The 20,490-nt window shown below is 46.1% G+C and overlaps 1 protein-coding gene across 14 annotated transcripts in view; it reads left to right on the forward strand.

Annotated features, from left to right (window-relative positions):
• Positions 1 to 20,490, forward strand: part of LOC115136866 (pleckstrin homology-like domain family B member 1) — a 110,686-nt gene that overhangs the window by 83,720 nt on the left and 6,476 nt on the right. For 6 of the 14 annotated variants that reach the window (XM_065024533.1, XM_029672729.2, XM_065024530.1 and 3 more), the window contains 13 exons: positions 778 to 924; positions 1,214 to 1,351; positions 1,829 to 1,888; positions 4,549 to 4,677; positions 7,976 to 8,131; positions 9,925 to 10,035; positions 10,406 to 10,495; positions 13,351 to 13,509; positions 13,886 to 14,026; positions 17,385 to 17,501; positions 18,275 to 18,377; positions 18,749 to 18,841; positions 19,531 to 19,825. In XM_065024533.1, coding sequence (XP_064880605.1) covers positions 778 to 924; positions 1,214 to 1,351; positions 1,829 to 1,888; positions 4,549 to 4,677; positions 7,976 to 8,131; positions 9,925 to 10,035; positions 10,406 to 10,495; positions 13,351 to 13,509; positions 13,886 to 14,026; positions 17,385 to 17,501; positions 18,275 to 18,377; positions 18,749 to 18,841; positions 19,531 to 19,825 — 1,739 coding nt within the window. The remainder of the gene's footprint in view (positions 1 to 777; positions 925 to 1,213; positions 1,352 to 1,828; positions 1,889 to 4,548; positions 4,678 to 7,975; positions 8,132 to 9,924; positions 10,036 to 10,405; positions 10,496 to 13,350; positions 13,510 to 13,885; positions 14,027 to 17,384; positions 17,502 to 18,274; positions 18,378 to 18,748; positions 18,842 to 19,530; positions 19,826 to 20,490) is intronic. The other 8 variants (XM_065024535.1, XM_065024531.1, XM_065024536.1 and 5 more) reach the window with 6 other exon arrangements.

Consider the following 20,490-nt stretch of genomic DNA (forward strand, 5'->3'; position numbering starts at 1 on the left):
AAAGAAGTTCATGAATTTATCACTGCTAAAGTGAAAGTCATCCTCTCTTGGGGAATGCTGCTTTTTAGTTAGCTTTGCGACAGTATCAAAAAGGAATTTCGGATTGTTCTTATTTTCCTCAATTAAGTTAGAAAAATAGGATGATCGAGCAGCAGTAAGGGCTCTTCGGTACTGCACGGTACCGTCCTTCCAAGCTAGTCGGAAGACTTCCAGTTTGGTGTGGCGCCATTTCCGTTCCAATTTTCTGGAAGCTTGCTTCAGAGCTCGGGTATTTTCTGTGTACCAGGGAGCTAGTTTCTTATGAGACATTTTTTTAGTTTTTAGGGGTGCAACTGCATCTAGGGTATTGCGCAAGGTTAAATTGAGATACTCAGTTAGGTGGTTAACGGATTTTTGTCCTCTGGCGTCCTTGGGTAGGCAGAGGGAGTCTGGGTACTAGAACTTACTATGAGAACTACAGGCATGCCGTTGAAATGACAACAGCATGCAAGAGCTTACTGCATGCATTTAATGTGGAAAATTGCTAGACATAGCCTGACCTTGAATTTTGACACGATTGATGGTTAAACGGACACAGGAGGAAGATCACAACATTTGTTTGCCAAGCGACAGTGTTCAACAAGGAGGCATGTGATGTAAATAGTCCCTCCCTAACCTAATGTGTGTGTCTGTGTGTGCGTGCAACCGACTGAAACCGTTAACTACTGCCAATGGGCCATGCTCTTCACACCTATATGTGACAATGTGCCTGCCTCTTCTGTCTCTCTCCCCCTTCAGCATGAGGAGCAGTCTGTTTCTGGCGGCGTGGAGCGGGCAGAGCTGGGTTACCTGGAGGACGAGAGGGTCAGAGTGCTGGCCCGAGTCGACGAGCTCAAATCACGGATTACAGAGCTGGAGCAACAGCTACAGGAGTCCAAGCAGGAGGTAGGAAAGTCCATCAGTTCAATTTCCAGATAGGAAGCTACTTATAATACTAGAAAGATATGTGGGGAAGCTGAAGGAAACGATATACTGTGTGTGTGTTTGTTTGTGTGTCTGTGAGTGTGTGTGCATTCACATACATTTAGTAACACAAACAAGCAGAAAGTGATTGAATGAGCACTGGGTGGTGTCAAGTCACATGCACCGCTAGGTCTGCTGTCTGTTAGGGAGCTCTGTGATTGGAGCAGGGGGCCAGGGGGGCTCATGTGTGACGGGTGTGTCCCGTTCCCAGGCGGAGATGGAGCGGGCCCTGCTACAGGGGGAGAGGCAGGCGGAACTGGACCAGATGGAGGCAGAGACGGAGATCATCAGACAGCTGCAACACAAGCGCAAGGAGCTGGAGAACACCATCCAGAGGGAGAAAGACAAGGTCGGACCCTGGGGGAAAACACACACACAGTATAATCTCCTGTACACAGTAACCAGTCTTACCACCTGCAGATGACTTTTAGCTCCATTTATAAACCTGTCATTCCAACGTTACTGTGTTGTATTTTAATGGAGAAAACCAACAGACAGACGGTGGGTATGCAGACAGGGAGGTGAGATTTCTGAGATCTCAACATTGTGTTTAAACACCACAGACACAACCCATCCCACCTTTCCCTCCACTGGACTGTCTGTTATAGTTCATGTTCAGGTGGATGTAACGTTACAGAACGTTCACGTAGAAATGTATCCTGTAGAACAATATATACCATTTTCTGACGGATAGAAAAAAGGATTCATGGCAGTTCTATTGGTGATGTTTCTACAGCGTTCCGAACGTTTCACATCACTGACTATACATCATGTAAGCCTCAAAGGGACTGAACAGCCTTTTCTGGTATCTTGACATTCCTTAAAGGCATTGCCAAATCCTGGATGGTTTCCCAAGACCGTATCTAGTTGGTTTTGCCATCCCAAGGTAAATTCACCCAGCCGTAGCACTCTTCATCCTCCCCCAGCGAGGAATGCTCCATCCTTCCATCCGTTGTATGCATTGGTGTTTTACCTTAGAAGAGCTTTGGACGATGGCTCTTAGACTTAAGTATGGGTGTTTTTTTTTCTTTATTTTGGTTCTTCATTTTCCTTGGTGGTTTCTCTGTCTCTCTCCTCAGGGATTTTTCTTCTTCTGCAGCTCGGCTCCACTAACCATCCTCCATTAACCTCTAATCCTCTCACTGCTTCACTCAGCAATTTCCTCTCCTCCTTTCCTCCACTGTCAGCCTGAAATCCATGTATGTCATTACCACTTGTCTTTAACGTGTCCCAAATGCTCCCTATTCCCTATACAGTGTACTATTTTTGACCAGGCTATGGGCTATGAAGGGAATAGGGTGCCATTTGGGACGTAGGTGTGAATTGATCTTTTAGGTTTCTACTTCGCTGAAGCTTTCGGGACAGGATGCTAGTGGGTATGAGTGGCTGGCCACTAAAAGTATATCTGCGGGAGTCCTTTTAGGACGATTGTGTAGGCTACATTGCCCACCAAATACAGTAGTTCATAACATTACAGAGGGCCTCTATCTGAAGGCTTTACACAACTGTATGTTGTTTTCACCTAGTCATGTCACTCCACTGATGTAGGCTTTATGTAGACACACTTAAACTGAGAATCTGAAAGGGGTCATGTTCTTGTCTTTCCTTCTTAAGGCTTTAAAAAAAAATCTTGTTATTTGTATATTCCTGACCATTTCGGAGAGTCTCTCTCTCGCTCTCACTTCCTGTGTTCAAGTTAGAACCTTGAGACCCTGTCGGTCTGTCTCAGCTAAAACTACAAATCAAAACAAAAGCTTAAACTAGAAAAACTACCTGTATTGTATTGTCCTCTTCTCTACTGTTATTGCCATTGGTCACAGACAGAGGTGGAGCCAGAGCAGGGTGACAGTTAGGCAGATTGGAGAAAAGGAGTGCCACTCAAACTCCAAAGCACCACCCACACCCCTCTCCCACCATGTGACTTTAGATAATGCAGTAATGCTAAAAAGGTTCTTGGTCTGCAGAACGTTTCCCTCTCTCTCGTGCATGGTTTACTCTACTCTACTGGTTGTACAGTGGTGGCCCTCTAGAGGTAGTTTACCAGGCGCTTTCACTACAATCAGACCCAGGCTCTAACTCTCTCTCTCCTTATTACACACATCCTCTCCTCTTCTTCAAAACCTATTGGAGGAAAATATCCAGGGTTTTTCCCCTTTGACCGTTCATTGCGTTTCGAAGGAGACGAGGAGAGCCGACGCGGAGAATTGAGGAGGGCCTATTGCGAAAGAGCTTCATACTGTACCAGGGAAAGCTTTTATTCCCTCCGGGGGTTTTGATATCACAGCCTGGGTGCCAGTAGGGCAGTAGTGCAGAGCACTAGTTACCCATGCTTACACCGCCTGCACTCACATGCTGCAATAACAACAAACACCTGTTGTTATTGATCGTTCCGTAAGCTTTTATTCCCTCCGGGGGTTTTGATATCACAGCCTGGGTGCCAGTAGGGCAGTAGTGCAGAGCACTAGTTACCCATGCTTACACCGCCTGCACTCACATGCTGCAATAACAACAAAGACCTGTTGTTATTGATCGTTCCGTAAGCTTTTAACCAGATGCCCAGAGGATACCCAACCCTGCTACCCTTGACCTTCTGTAATTCATGCTTTAGCAGTGGGCCCTACTATGATCTACTGTTTTGCCTAATTTGGTATGAGCGAAACCCACAAAGTGCCTGGAAAATAACGGATTGATATTTTCTGCTGTTTTATAATACAACTGTTTTAAAAACATTTCAAACACAATGGTAGTCAACCATGATAACTAAAGCAACACTCTAATTAGTAACGATATGCTGCTCATGGTTCATTTTGGAAAGCCCGAAGAAGCATGAATGTGACTTCTGACCATTCTAGCATGCCTACACATCCGGTTCAAAACTAACTGGACTGACCTAAAGTATTAATACCAAAGTCACATGAAAATCTGGATAGGCCAACTATTATTATTATTTAATAAAAAATTCAAGCCACATGATAAAGAGAGGCACCACTCAAAGTAGAGCACTGTGACGTGAAAAAACAACCACAGCTTAGCCAAAACAGAAACTATTTAATGTTTGATCAAATAGCAAAATCTCCCGTTCCATCGCAGACCAGTGTTATCATGAGCATCGAACCCTGCAGCTTGGAAATGTCTGGGAACAAGAAGTCTGTTCAGACCTGTTTGAGGCCTGGGTCGTGTTCATTAGGCACCGAAAGGGGAAAAACTGACTTAAACAAGGAGAATGTACCTGGACTTGTCCAATAAGAAACTGACATTTTTGCTTTCCATTGCATTTTTTTTTTTAATGTTTTCAGTGTTGTGCCCTGCAGTCCAGCACTTTTAAATTTTGTCACTGGGGATTGAATTCACAGTATTATAAACTCCACAGATGCCCCATGTCCCTCGCCCTCTGGCTTATCCACTGTTGTGACCTCTAACATCGGAAGCTTTTTGCATGGCGTGGATTTGAGCAAGTGTTTTTTTTTTTTTTGCTTTCTCTCTCTCTGTTGTCCCCCCCCCCCTTCCTCTCCTCCTTCCCACCCGGACGGTGTGTTCTCTTTCTAGGAGAGGGCAAATGTTGACGCAGAGCGCCGAGCCCTGGCGAGCCTCCAGGAGGGCTACAGTGAGCTGAAGAACCAGCTTCATAACTGCCCCGAGTCACTGAGGGAGCAGTTACACGAACAGCTCAAAAGGGTCAGTCGTCAATCTACCACCAAGACCATCACCCCCAACCACCCCTGAGACCCAGAGACAGGCAGTGTCCCCCCAGCCCTTGTACCCCTCCACACACCCACCCATTTCCTCAACCCTCGTCTCTGAGCTACACCAATCCAACATTTTGAAGGGGAAATTCCAGCAGAGCCACATCACAATTAGCGTATACTTATACCTCCAGATTATTGAAGTACCCAGTAAGAGAATAGCATTTTCAGGAAAAGCTGAAGTGGTGTACTGACGGATTTACAAGTGTAATATCTACTGATCTCCTGGATAAAGTGATTTACAAGTGTAATATCTACTGATCTCCTGGATAAAGTGATTTACAAGTGTAATATCTACTGATCTCCTGGATAAAGTGATTTACAAGTGTAATGTCTACTGATCTCCTGGATAAAGTGATTTACAAGTGTAATATCTACTGATCTCCTGGATAAAGTGATTTACAAGTGTAATATCTACTGATCTCCCGGATAAAGTGATTTACAAGTGTAATGTCTACTGATCTCCTGGATAAAGTGATTTACAAGTGTAATGTCTACTGATCTCCTGGATAAAGTGATTTACAAGTGTAATGTCTACTGATCTCCTGGATAAAGTGATTTACAAGTGTAATGTCTACTGATCTCCTGGATAAAGTGATTTACAAGTGTAATGTCTACTGATCTCCTGGATAAAGTGATTTACAAGTGTAATGTCTACTGATCTCCTGGATAAAGTGATTTACAAGTGTAATGTCTACTGATCTCCTGGATAAAGTGATTTACAAGTGTAATATCTACTGATCTCCTGGATAAAGTGATTTACAAGTGTAATGTCTACTGATCTCCTGGATAAAGTGATTTACAAGTGTAATGTCTACTGATCTCCCGGATAAAGTGATTTACAAGTGTAATGTCTACTGATCTCCTGGATAAAGTGATTTACAAGTGTAATGTCTACTGATCTCCTGGATAAAGTGATTTACAAGTGTAATGTCTACTGATCTCCTGGATAAAGTGATTTACAAGTGTAATGTCTACTGATCTCCCGGATAAAGTGCATAGAAGGCTGCACTTGACGGCCAAAGAAACGGAATTGGAATTCAAATTCTATGATGAACACTGAAAAATGTTCGTAACATCCAAGAAGATGGCATACAGATCTAGGGTAGGTTTCCTGGACACAGATTAATCCTAGACCTGGACTAGAAAGTATGCTCAATGGAGATTCTACATGGACTAGACTAGGCTTAATCTGTGTCTGGGAAACCTGCCTGTAATGTTTATGCCAGATGCCAGTCAGTGATTGCTGCATAGTATGCAAAACACTATCTTGGTATCATAAGACCTGGTGCATACCTCTTCAGATACTGTTACTGGGACCTTTACCCCTTTAGCCGGGACCTGTTGCACTCTGCACGTATGAAAGTCCTGTCTTCTGCCCTTCGCCTATGTGCTAATGCCAGAAGCTGCTGTAATTTCCCCTCTCCTCTCTCCGCCACAACGATGTGCTATGCCTCTGAGCAATCATAAGGAGTGTCAATATCCTGATGACTTTGGGGCGAGGTGCTGCATTGTGGTGATTTCTGGGCCGTATGTGCGTCGCAGGCGTTTCACACAGAGGTGTGTGTGTTGTCTGTCTGGTTGATACAGTCGCTGCATCTGGAAGCATCCCTCCCTCTCTTCTTGATTAGTGATGGCTTATGACCCCTTAATAACTGCTTACTAATCTATTAATGTAGACACTTTCCACTCCCTGTCCTACTCTCTTTTCATGTCTTTCCTCTAAATGGAAATGGGTCTGTTTTGTGTCTGAATAATGTTTTATATCGTCAGCTCTCTGAAAAGTCAGTCCATAGAAAATTTATTTGACATTTTGTCAGGCAGTGCAACTGTTTATCAGCCAATTACATTTTGCACGTTAGCTCTATTCACTTTGCTGTCCTATCCACGTAAAGTAGCATGACATATTGGCCGACTGACTTGACATGAGAACAATTGCTATACAATTTCCCTTTGTTACAGGACAGAAAGCAGATATAATACATTTTGTATACTTCTACATTTGCAAATGCCGCCTTGTACGTCTCATTGGGTCATGTTCATTAGGCACCGAATGGAGGAAAATTAACTGAAACGGGAGGGGGGTCCACCTGGACAAAAATAAACAAAACATTTTCCGTTGCGTACACTGATGAACACGACCCTGATTTGCTGTAGACATGCTTCAGAAGTGCGACAGAGGCTCTTGAGTGGCCTGCTCTCCAAACACAGAGGGCCTGAAGATGTCAGTGTTGACATGAGCCTTCACTCGTCAACGTCAGTAACGCTCCGATGAACTGACAGCAAGGGCAGGCCCTTGTCTTTCCCCCTGCGAAGTCCTCACATCTCTGTGTGGGTTTCTTCGGTTTATGGTAAAGGATCAAGGCATTCAGTTGGGTTCTCACATGCAAATCAGCTATAAAATTCGGTATAGAAGATAGTACTGTATAAGTACTTTAGTATTACTACAGTAAAAGCACAGTATTACCTTTTGTAACATATAGATAGATAGTGCAGCAGAGAAGACTGCTTGTCACCATTCAATCAACCTACTGGGCTATAAAATCTTTCAACCAATGAGATTCGCAATGAGGCAGTTTCCTCCAGATATGCATGTAATATTGATTGTTGTTGCTGCTGTATACCACAACATTTTCATAATGCTATGGTGCTTCTCCATTGGTGGCATAGTTAGGAACCTAGGATACAATGAAGAGAGAGTCTAATGGCAAAGTTAACCCAAATAACATAATATTCAAATCTATCAAAGCATGACCAACGTAGTCATAGTGTTAAACAGAACTCCACCAATCGTTAGATAGAACCTCCATGCAGTTTACTCTGGACTTGAAGCGCATTCATTCCGTGGCCTATCACCCCTGGTTGTGCTGGCTTGGCTTGGGCCTTGACCGCCGTGGCTGAGAAGCATGGTCATTGGAGAGTGTCAAGGGGGCGGTGGGGGTTGGCCTGACCCTGTGGTGACCTTGTGGGGTGTGGTGGGGCTGTCTGTCTCTTGGGGTTGGTAGTTGTTGGTACTTTAGAACCCTTTTCACACTATTGTGCCAACCCACACCAGACTCTGCTGGCTCAGGTATTTTCTAAACACATTGTGCTTTCTATGATGAATGCGTGAACAGGCAGGCCAGATACAGCCCGGCTCGGCTCAGCAGTGTGAAAACTGTATATTATAGGAGGCTGAGGCCTGGTGTGGTTGTGACCCATTGTGATGGGCTCTGTGTGGGGTTCAACAGGAGGGCGAGACCCTGGAGTCAGAGACAAAACAGTTTGAGGACCTGGAGTTCCAGCAGCTGGAGAGGGAAAGCAGCCTGGAGGAGGAGAGGGAGACCATCAGCCAGCAGCTGCTGCAGGAGAGGGCCGAGTACCACACCAGCATGGCCAAGAGGAAGGTAATGGACTGGACCACAATGGCTGCTCCTATCAATTCTGGCAACCCTTCATCATATCTGGAGCTGTGAATATGAATGTCTGTCAGAGAAACTGGCTAATTTCTGATGATTGCCAAATGCCTTTACAGGTTGAGTGTAAATAGTATGATTATTCACATCAAGAATGGTGTTGGTGGGGATACCTGACAAAGACATGATACATGATCACTGCTTTGTTTTGAGTGTAGTGTACACTCCCATTCAAAAGTTTGGGCTCACTTAGAAATATCCTTGTTTTCCATGAAAACATACATGAAATGAGTTGCAAAATGAATAGGAAATATAGTCAAGACTTTGACAAGGTTCTAAACTTTTTTTGTTGTCAAAGAATCCTCCATTTGCAGATCTTTGGCATTCTAGTTGTCCATTTTTTGAGGTAATCTGAAGAGATTTCACCCCATGCTTCCTGAAGCACCTCCCACAAGTTGGATTGGCTTGATGGGCACCTCTTACGTACCATACGGTCAAGCTGCTCCCACAACAGCTCAATAGGGTTGAGATCCGGTGACTGTGCTGGCCACTCCATTATAGACAGAATACCAGCTGGCTGCTTCTTCTCTAAATAGTTATTGCATAGTTTGGAGCTGTGCTTTGGGTCATTGTCTTGTAGAAGGAAATTGGCTCCAATTAAGCGCCATCCACAGGGTATGGCATGGAATTGCAAAATGGAGTGATAGCCTTCCTTCTTCAAAATCCCTTTTACCCTGTACAAATCTCCCACTTTACCACCACCAAAGCACCCCCAGACCATCACATTGCCTCCACCATACTTGACAGATGGCGTCACTCCTCCAGCATCTTTTCATTTTTTTCTGCGTCTCACGAATGTTCTTCTTTGTGATCCGAACACCTCAAACTTAGATTTGTCTGTCCATAACACTTTTCTGTCTGCATTCTTTTGCCCATCTTAATATTTTATTTTTATTGGCCAGTCTGAGATATGGTTTTTTCTTTGCAACTCGGAGTCTCCTCTTCACTGTTGACATTGAAACTGGTGTTTTGCAGGTACTATTTAATTAAGCTGCCAGTTGAGGACTTGTGAGGCGTCTGTTTCTCAAACTAGACAATCTAATGTACTTGTCCTCTTGCTCAGTTGTGCACCGGGGCCTCCCACTCCTTTTTCTATTCTGGTTAGGGACAGTTTGTGCTGTTCTGTGAAGGGAGTATTACACATCGTTGTACGAGATCTTCAGTTTCTTGGCAATTTCTCACATGGAATAGCCTTCATTTCTCAGAACAAGAATAGACTGACGAGTTTCAGAAGAAAGTTATTTGTTTCTGGCCATTTTGTGCCTGTAATCGAACCCACAAATGCTGACGCTCCAGATACTCAACTAGTCTAAAGAAGGCCAGTTGTATTGCTTCTTTAATCAGAACAACAGTTTTCAGCTGTGCTAACATAATTGCAAAAGGGTTTTCTAATGATCAATTGGCCTTTTGAAATGATCAACTTGGATTAGCTAGCACAATGTGCCATTGGAACACAGGAGTGATGGTTGCTGATAATGGGCCTCTGTACGCCTATATAGATATTCCATAAATGTGCAGTTTCCAGCTACAATAGACATTTACAACATTAACAATGTCTACACTGTATTTCTGATCAATTTGATGTTATTTTAATGGACAAAAACAAGGACATTTCTAAGTGAACCCAAACTTTTGAATGGTAGTGTATATTTTCTCAATTTAAAGTTATCTTGTTGAGTACCCCTTTAATTCATCAATAACTCTTTAAACATGTTTTCTTCCAGGACAAGGTGGCAGCTCTGGAAGGCCAGGCCAGTCAGCTAGGACAGCAGGCATCTCAGGAGTGTGACAAGCTGGCTAAGGACAGGAACCTTACCCTGCAGATGCTCCATAAGGTAACATTACAATACAGTCTATATCTGGCCTAGCAGCCACTACAATCAACCCCTTTGAAAATGAATATAATTAGAATCTAATCATTATCACTCTCTGGTCTTGCTTGACAATGTGAGAATTGCACACAAAGTCATCACCAAATTAAGGGCATTGTTCCATGCCAGCCGCCTCACATTAAGTCTATTAACTAAGAGCTTGTTGGCGTTTTTCCCCATTTGTCGACATTTCACTTTCAATCTCGGCGTATGTGCTGCCTTGTCCCCAGCTTTTCTGCAAGTGGAACATTTTTTTATTTGGTGAAGAAACTATGGCAATCCATAGTCAGGACAGAGTCCGATACTTATCTGTTCTGGTGTCACTGTGTTCTAGGAGAAAGAGAGACTATCGGCCCTGGAGAAGAGGTACCTCAGCCTTACTGGAGGAAGGACTTTCCCTAAGAGTTCCAGCACCATGAAAGAGGTGAGGGGGGTTTATCTTACGGTCTTTCAGGGGTCACACCGCCAAGGACAGTTATCTACCATGACGCAGATATATGAACGGACCTCCGCTCTGCTCACTTGTCTAAAGCCACACTTTTACTTAATTTGTGTATACTGGCAAAGACTAACAAAGACCACCACTAAAGATGTTAACAATGGAGCAAATGGCCTCCATTACATTTTCACATGCAAATAGTAGGCTTAGGATACTGGATTTCTATGATACATCTGTTGTTCTCAATGAATTATTTCAAGAAACACAATTAGACTGTGGCTTTAAGGGGAATTTGATGGTTTTCATAGTTGAGATGGTAGAATATTTGACTGGTGAATAGAACTTGGTATCTCTCTGTTTTTACATGCGGTGTAGGTCTAGTGTCTGCTTGTTCTACCACTGGCGTGCCAGAGTAACCATTTATTTACTGTGTTTAACACGATGTGGTGTCCGCTTGTGAAGTATGGCCCTATTTACATTGCGTTCGGATAGTTAGATGCAGCTGATCACATCAGTAAGACCGGTTTGATCTGATAATTCAGATCCGACTGACATATTTTTGGGGATTGGAAACATCTGCACTTTTATGATGGATTGTACATATCTCAACTCAGGCCAGTGAGATACTGAATCCGTGGGCTGTGTGGTTTAGTCTGAAAACATGAACCGATTAGTCTGGTGCTAAACTCTCGTCCAATTCTAACATATCCTATCAACCTGCATTCTTATGCATTTAGACCACGTTCATTACATGAGATAGCTATCAGTTTCATTGTTGAATTGGATATTAAACAATGATATTCATTTAGACCACTGTAAACTAAACCTATTAAACTGAATATAACCCATACAAGGGCACTCAATGTGCAGTAACACCTATGTTTGACCCTTTTGTAATTGACACTTGTGTAGTTTAGAGGGACATAAACAATAACTGTACACTACAGCAACTGGAGCTGAGACCAGTGTCCCTGACTATCCCTGTTGAAACAGGAAGTGCTCCATATCAGCGAGATTGACCTGTTAGAGGACTCCCACTCCCAGCATCCTCTCTGCCGACCCGCTGCTTTCTTTTTAAGCTCCTCCTTTCAGTTATACCCAGGGGGCAGCCCGACAGAGGTAACCAGACTAACTGTCAGTGTAACTGTTCCTGCATGACACCTGAGCTCACTCACTGTAACCCCCCTATGCACAGTGTGTCTTTGTCCAACACTTAAAGGCCCACTCTGTGATATTTACAGCTTTATAGGAAACCAAGGTGCGAGGTTGCCATTTTGTTGTTGTTTTTTAATTAAGGAGTGGGCCTTTAAGAGGTCTGCGTGAGTTATGTCTTGTTACCCCCAATGACTCCCAGCAAATTGCACCCCGCCCCCCATATGTAGCTTAAAAACACATTTGGTCATCCTGTGAGGCCCTTGAAGTACAGTACTGATTGGAATGTCGTCATTGTTTGTCTTTATGAAATACTTGGTCTGCTGGATTAACTGTTGCCATTTTAATTGATGTGTCTCTTCAACTTTTAGAATGGGCAAAAGCATAAACAACTCATGCTACAACTGGGGTGTGAGGATGCTGTGTTTGTGTGACGGTTTAGCCAGAGGCTCACATGCATGGTGCTTTGTCTCTCATTGAAGTGTACTATTCTGTTTGGTTTGTGTAGTACACTTCTCTCAATTAGCGTTTTGCTATCCTTTGAAGATGGCGAGAGCTTGTTGACGTCACTGTTATTCTATTCTTTCGCAGCGTGTTTGCAGTTCTCCAGCCCGATGTGAGGCTTGGGGAATTGTGGGAAATTACAGGGTAGAGAGATGCTGTGCTCCTTATGTATTCCGTTCATGTAGTTGTCCATGTTTTTCACACATATGTGTTTTATGTTTTAAAAACACAAGATAAAGCAGCAGCTTGTCTCAGGTGGTTGTAAAGTGTACGTATATTATATGCCTGTGTGTGAAATGGGTGCACATCCGTGTGTGTATGAGTATGCATATTATGAAAAGGACGTGTCATGGACTGAGCTCATGGCCTCTTGTCCTGTTTGGTTTGCGTTGCGTTGGCTCTCAGGAGTACATGAAGCTCTCGGATGTCTATAGGATGTATGGGAGAGATTGCCATGACACCCAACTCACCACTACTGCTCAGCACGGCCTCTCGCTCATCCTAGACACAGCTGTCCCCTGCGAGGTACCACTGCTCTCTCTTTCTGTCACTCTCTCCATCACTTCCTACCTCTCTCTCTCTCCCTGTCTCTGTCTCACTCTATTCTCTCCTTATCACTCCATCTTTTCATTCTTTACCTGTTGCTCTTCTCTCTAGCTGTCCTCTTGTAGGTAGCTTACTGTACTTACATACTGGTGTATTGGCTTTCTGCAAGATGGCCCTGTCCTTGTTATAATCAGCTCAACTAACCTCTGCATTACTGATTTGAGAATGAGAATTTTGAGGATAATGGTACCAGACCTGGATGAAATGCTGTACATATGTCATATACATTCAAATACTTGCCAGTATATTTTAGGTGAGCTTGATTTAGCTTGGAGCTTGAACTTTTGGAACTGTTTCATTGGTTCCATTGTACCAGGCAAACTGAATCAAGCACAGCTCAAGTGTTTGACATCCTGTATGTATTTGACCCAGGTCTGGATGGTACAATGGGTTGATATTATTGAAAGACTATCCATATGAGAGTCAGGTTTACTGACATGTATTTTACATGCTGTCCTTGTAGCTTCTGTTTTCCTCCCTGTTGACGTGTGTCCTTCTCTGCCTGTGTTTCTCTATCTTTCCCTGTTTGCCCTTTGACATCCTGTCTGCCTGTTTATATGTGGCTCCCTGAATGAAAGGAGTATTTGACTGTGGGCCAGTTAACTCAGATCTTTGGGATGCCGAAGGTCGAGTCCTCCCCTACCTCTCCTCTCCGACCCCTCCAGTCAGGAGCGGGAGACCCTGCCTTCTCCTGCCTCTCCGTTCCTCACGGTTCCTCCCTCTCTCTCTCTGTTGAGGTGTGTGTCTGGTCTCTCTCTCTCTATTCCTTCTCACCCATCTCTCCTCCACCTCTCGTTTCTGTGAAGATGCCCAAATGACTCCTCTATCCCCGTGGACAAAGCTAGTTGAAATGACATTCATTTCAACAGGTTTTTTTCCGTTGAGAGACCTATTTGTCAGCATTTGCTGATGTTTCAAGAAGATGAGAATTAACATTAAAAAAACATAACATTTAGAAAACTACCAGATCCTCTTATTTGCTCATTAATGCTTTGTTTTCTTATTTCTCTTCCTCCTCCACTCCCTTGCTCTGTCCATCCTGTCCTTTGCCTCTCTGCTGTCCATCCTGTCATTTGCCTCTCTTACTGTGGACTCTTCACTGCGGCCCTCCAGTACCAGCCTGAGCGCAGTAGGCCTCAAATCCCCACTCTCGATTTAGAGCAGTGGTACCAGGAGGTGATGGCTGCTGGGGTGAGCAGCCATCTCTGCCCCCCTCTCCCAGCTAAATCTCTCTCCCCTCGCAGGCCTATGCAGGTAATTCTCAGAGGTGCTGCCTTCTCCTCCTCTTTTCTATTCCTCCCCATGTTTTACTCTTCCATTGTTTCTGTTCTGTCTTCATGTTCTCACTTCCGATGAAAATGCCTTTTCAAGTGCAGTGTGCTTTGTTGATTGAGCTAATTGTTCATTGATGGTCTGCCTGGGCTTGCTGCCACTCATGCATTTAGTTTTCCTGTCACGGCTGTTGAAAGGAGAGGACCAAGGTGCAGCGTGGTCAGCGTACATTTTCTCTTTATTTGAAAAAAGACGGCGAAAAAAATAATAAACACTACAAAAACAAACCGTGAAGCTCAAAGGCTATGTGCCCTAAACAAAGTCAACTTCCCACAAAGACAGGTGGAAAAAGGGCTACCTAAGTATTGTTCTCAATCAGAGACAACGATAGACAGCTGTCCCTGATTGAGAACCCTACCCTGCCAAAACATAGAAATACAAATAATAGAGTATAGAATACCCACCCCAACTCACACCCTGACCAAACCAAAAATAGAGAGATAAATAGGATCTCTAAGGTCAGGGCGTGACAGTACCCCCAAAGGTGCGGACTCCGGCCGCAAAATCTAAACCTATATGGGAGGGTCTGGGTGGGCATCTATCCACGGTGGCGGCTCAGGTGCAGGACGCAGACCCCGCTCCACCACTGGCTCACCCCACTTTGGTGGCAACTCTGGTGCGGGGACCCTCATCGCCGACCCCGGACTGGGGTCCCTCGTTGCGGGCCCAGGATTAGGGACCCTCATAGCGGGCCCCGGACTGGGCACCCTCGTTGCTGGCCCCGGACTGGGCACCCTCGTTGCGGGTCCCGGACTGGGCACCCTCGCTGCGGGCCACAGACTGGAGGGAGGCCATCTCTGGAGGCTCCGGACTGGAGGAAGTTGTGCCATGGATCATCACTGGAGGGAGGAGACGTATGGGCAGCCTGGTATGTTGAGCTGCCACAGGACTCACCAGGCTGGAGAGACATACAGGAGGCCCTGTCCTAGGCAGAGGCACCGGATACACTAGGCCGTGGAGGCGCACTGGAGGTCTTGAGCGTAGAGCCTGCACAACCCGTCCTGGCTGGATGGTTATTTTCGCCCTGCAGATGCAGGCACAGGACGCACTGGGCTGTGCAGACGCACCGGAGACATAGTGCGCAATCGTAAGGCTATCCAGAGGGTAGTGAGGTCTGCACACTACCCTGCACACTACCCCCTCCTGCGGTAATTGAGTAGCCTTCTTTTTACAGAAGGCGAGGGCCAAATCGGCATATTCAGAGGGGATGTGCACGGTGGAGACCTGGTCTGGACTTTCCACCGTAGTAGCACCGATGGAAACCCCTAAACACCTCCCCGAGCACTTTCGTGACCACCCCGTGAGAGCCCTCTGTTGCCACGAAATAGTGGGGTCATGACAGGCCAACCAGGGTAGGCCCAGCACCACGGGAAACGCAGGAGAATCAACAAGGAAGAGACTGATTCTCTCCTTGTGACCCTCCTGCGTAACCATGCCCAGGGGAGCGGTGGCCTCCCTAATTAGCCCTGACCCTAATGGTCGACTATCTAGGGCGTGCACAGGGAAGGGCATATCCACAGGAAAAATGGGGAACCCTAAAATATGGGCAAATGATCTGTCAATAAAATTCTCAGCTGTGCCTGAATTTACATGCGCCTTATGCTGGGAATGCAGGGAAAACTCAGGAAAATTAATAAACAAAACCATGTGAGCAACAGGGGGCTCTGGGTGAGCCTGGTGCCGACTCACCTGGGGTGACACGAGAGTGCCCTGCCTGCTGCCTCGACTCCCAGAGGAACCTCCCCAGCACTGACCGGCAGTGTGCCTTCTGCGGCCACAGATAGTGCATGGAACGGCCCTTCCTCCGGTCGCCTAAGTGCAGCACCTCCCAGCTCCATGGGCGTCGGAGCGGTGGTGCTTGGGGATGGAACCAACAGACCCCGATCTGGACGTCTGCGGGTAGCCAGAAGGTTATCCAGCCGGATGGACTGGTCCACCAGCTGGTCGAATGTAAGAGTTGTGTCCCTGCAGGCCAACTCCCGACGGACGTCCTCACACAGACTGCACCGGTAGTGATCGATCAGGGCCCTGTCGTTCCATCCCGCGCCGGCAGCCAGGGTCTGGATTTCCAACGCAAACACCTGTGTTCTCCTCGTCCCCTGCCTCAGGTGGACTAGACGTTCACCCGCTGCTCTACCCTCAGTCGGGTGGTAAAAGACTGCCCGGAAGCGGCGGGTGAAATCCTCAAAGTGGTCCAACACCGCTTCTTCCCCCCCATACGGCGTTGGCCCACTCCAGGGTTTTCCCTGAGAGGCAGGAGACGAGGGCGGCCACACTCTCACGGCCCAAAGGAGCCGGGTGGACGGTTGCCAGGTAGAGCTCTAGCTTGAGCAAGAACCCCTGACAACCCGCCGCCGTTCCATCATACTTCGTCGGGAGGGAGAGCCGAATCCCACTGGGCCCGGGTGAAGGAGGGGTGAGTGATGGTGAGACTGGTGGTGCTGGTGGAGACGCGGAGGAACTCTTCTCTCCCAGCGCTCTGTGGTTTGTAGAATGCGATCTATGGCGCTGCCGAGATGCTGTTGCATGGCAGCGTGCTGCTGGACTCGCTCCTCAACCCCTACTGCAGGGGCAACTGCTCCTGCTGACTCCATTCCGAGTGGGTGCGTGTTTCTGTCAAGGCTGTGGGTAACTGATGAAAGGAGTCAGGCGCAGGAGAGCTTAGATGCGTGGACAAGGTATTTAATACAAGATAACACCAATATAAACACAATACTATGGTGCGGGAACAATACCGGTACCACAAGGGTTAAATCATGAACATGTAATGGGGGAATTGAAACCAGGTGTGTAGAAAACAAAGACAAAACAAATGGAAAATGAAAAGTGGATCGGCGATGGCTAGAATGCCGGTGACGTTGACCGCCGAACGCCGCCCGAACAAGAAGAGGGACCGACTCTGGCGGAAGTCGTGACATGTTGTTGGTGCTGCCATAATAATCACTGTCTCTGTCTGTCTGATATCTCAGTAGTAGCTGTAGTGATTTAAAGTACACTCACCAAAAGTAGGCTGCTTTAACATTTCAAAGATATCAATCAATGTCAATATGTTGGTTGAATTGAAATTCCTTTGAAACTCTAAAAAAGCCAACATTTTTTGTATTTGTACCCTACTCTACTTCTCATAGCATCTCCCACCAGACTAGTTTTGAGTAAGCATCACAGTTTATATTCCTCATTCCATTTCATGTAATACATGTTTTACTATGTGCGGGGTAACCTCGAACAATTAGTTTACTGTGTTTGATAGCTGATCCTGGTCCATCTTCACTCCTCCCAGGTGTTCCGCTCCAAGCTGGACAGTGATGCTGGACAGACGGTACATCAATCCAAAGCAGGCTCCGGATCCCATCTGCAGTGTGGAGCTGCCACACTGGGACGCAACACAACCTCCAAGGTAAACCTCGCCACCTCCGCTCCATCTCTATTGGTTGGCTAGTAGTAGGCTCCTCAGCGAATCATGTAGTAATCAACTATTATTATAATGTGAGGTTTATGTAAGGTTCATTTGAATAGCACACATTTGCAGCTAAAAGCCGAATTGCAGCCTACACAAGCCTACAACCAAATGAAAATACTAAATAGAAGGTACTGGTGTAGGAGGGAGGTCACGTTTGTGGCTGGATTTTGTAGCTCGTGCAGATCTCTTCTGAGGCAGCCATTTGCTGTAAACTTGCAATCTAGCTAGCTTCATCATAATAGTTTGTGTTAAGTTTCTATGAGGACGACTAAAGTACATAATGCCCTTTATACACAATCAATCTGAATGTAGTGCATGTATCCTGCTCAGGACACCTGGTGATTGATTTGACCTAACATATGGTTACATACTGGTAAACAACGGCAGGTTGTTATGTGTTGTGTGTTACATGATAGTATCAGATTACATTTGATAGTATTAGATGACATTGCTCACAAGACCGAGAGTTTAAATGCATAGCATATGATGGTTTATATACTGTCCCATTCACTGGATATCTTATTGGCTCTTGGACTTGCCTGCCAGTCAATGACGACCACATTGGAAATCAATATTTTGGTGGAAACCTTGATGGCTTGTCACTTGTGTACTTCCATTGCATTGATATGTTGATGTATATGTTTTTCATTGTTAATTCAATTGAATTAATTTAATCAATCAATAACTCTCCTCCTTTTGTGTCCTTCTAGAGCCCACTGATGGTTCCCAACAGTACCGGCAGTTTGCCACGGAACTTGGCTGCCACCATGCAGGACATAGAGACCAAGAGAGCGCTAGCCTTACAGCAGAAAGGTAACCACCTTTTGGGGGTTTTCACCAGGCTACTCTGTCCCATGTTCTGGTCTGAGGTGAGAGTTTCAGCAGTAAACATCAACATGTAATAAATATAGTTAGAATGTGTTTAAGATGGTCCTCTCCAAGATTTGTCTGTCATTTTCAAGATTTCCTGTCATGCTTCAGAGAAACCACACCCCGTCCCTGTCTTCATCACCCCACTTCCCCCTCACCCAGTCTCTGCTTCCACGGTTACGACCCCTCCCACGCTTCCCTCCTCTAGCTCGGATTTAACCACCATGTTGTCATCCTGTCTGTCACCCTGTCCTTCCGTCCCTCCATCCAACCATCCCTCTCTCCATTACTGTCCTCCACTCTCCATGTCACAGAGTCCTCCTTGCCTTCCACGCCTGAGTCTCCCTGCTCCACCATGGACAATCCCACAGACCGACAGATAGACAGACAGACCTCTGAGCCTGGGAGTGGGTTTGGTCTCATGTTCATTTCCTAAACGTCTGATGTTCGTCTCATATAAACTCTCCATCCTTCTTCTTCTCCATCCCCCTGCTGAGAATCAACAATGCATGCATTTGGTAGACGCAGTGCTCTTCATCTGTCGGGCCACCGTTGTTCCTCTCTAACTTTGCGCCTGTTTTTAAAAGAGGTATCTGTCAGCTATATGATGGATAGCGAGCATGGGTTTGAACTTGAAGGTGACTTCCTTGGGTTACTGGATAATTTTGCATTAGTATTTCTGCTGCTAATGTATTTAGGAGGCTTTGGTGATGAGGAAACATGTTGCCGGTTGAATTGTGCTTGGGCTTTTGATAATACCGAGCACATACTATACATGTATGTTTGATGTATGTGTGGGGCCTGGTTTCATCTGTCGCTGACCTGTGGTATCTACATTACATGGACTCACAGGCAATCTTTAGGTATTCTCTCTTCATAGCCGGGTGACGCTGATCATCAGGACCTTTTTCTTGGCAAGTGGATGTGAGTGTGTTTGAGTTGGTTGTGGGTGAGTATGTATGTCTGCATGCTGAGGGTGTTGCCATGCATCCTGGGACTGTCATCATGGGACATAATGGGGTATCCCTGGACGTGATGAAACCACCCCCCAGATCAGCTGTGACCTCCTACTTCCTCCCTCTCCCTCCACCCCCAGGCCACCAGGTGATCGAGGAGCAGCGGCGTCGATTGGCTGAGCTGAAGCAGCGAGCTGCAGTGGAGGCCCAGTGCCAGTGGGATGCGCTTCACGGCTCTCAGACCCACCTCAACACCCAGTATGCCCCTTCCCATGCCCAAGGCCCTCCCATGGTGCACCACTCCATCCTGCACCACCAGCCGCCACCGGCGGGCGAGCAGCCATACGACACACTGAGTCTGGAGAGCTCTGACAGCATGGACACCAGCGTCTCCACCGGCAACAACTCAGCCTGCTCCCCAGACAACATGTCCAGGTCAGAGAAACGTACACACACACACACACCCCGCACGCATATCCTCGAACACACACACACACTTCACCGACATGTCCAGGTCAGAGTGAGGAAAACTCAGCCTTACATGATACACAAAGTACACACAAATACTGACTAATTTATGCCAAGGAATCTCCGATAAGTAACCACAGGTGTCAAGCTGTGTCTTGTATCAGCTCATTATTCATTATTGTCTGTCTAACAGTGACAAAAGAAGCCTATGTGTCTGCTCAGCTGTTGTCAGTATTCTGGTGGATATTTAATGTACGCTACTGAGCCGAAACAAACCAGGTTGTCTGTCCTGAGATGGTCTGCTGGAACCAAACCAGGTTGTCTGTCCTGAACTGGTCTGCTGGAACCTAACCAGGTTGTCTGTCCTGAGATGGTCTGCTGGAACCAAACCAGGTTGTCTGTCCTGAGATGGTGTGCTGGAACCAAACCAGGTTGTCCGTCCTGAGATGGTGTGCTGGAACCAAACCAGGTTGTCTGTCCTGAGATTGTGTGCTGGAACCAAACCAGGTTGTCTGTCCTGAGATGGTCTGCTGGAACCAAACCAGGTTGTCTGTCCTGAGATGGTCTGCTGGAACCAAACCAGGTTGTCTGTCCTGAGATGGTGTGCTGGAACAATGCCGAAAAGGACGGTG

Source organism: Oncorhynchus nerka, linkage group LG11, assembly GCF_034236695.1.
Source record: "Oncorhynchus nerka isolate Pitt River linkage group LG11, Oner_Uvic_2.0, whole genome shotgun sequence".
In the NCBI taxonomy this organism is placed as follows: Eukaryota; Metazoa; Chordata; class Actinopteri; order Salmoniformes; family Salmonidae; genus Oncorhynchus; species Oncorhynchus nerka.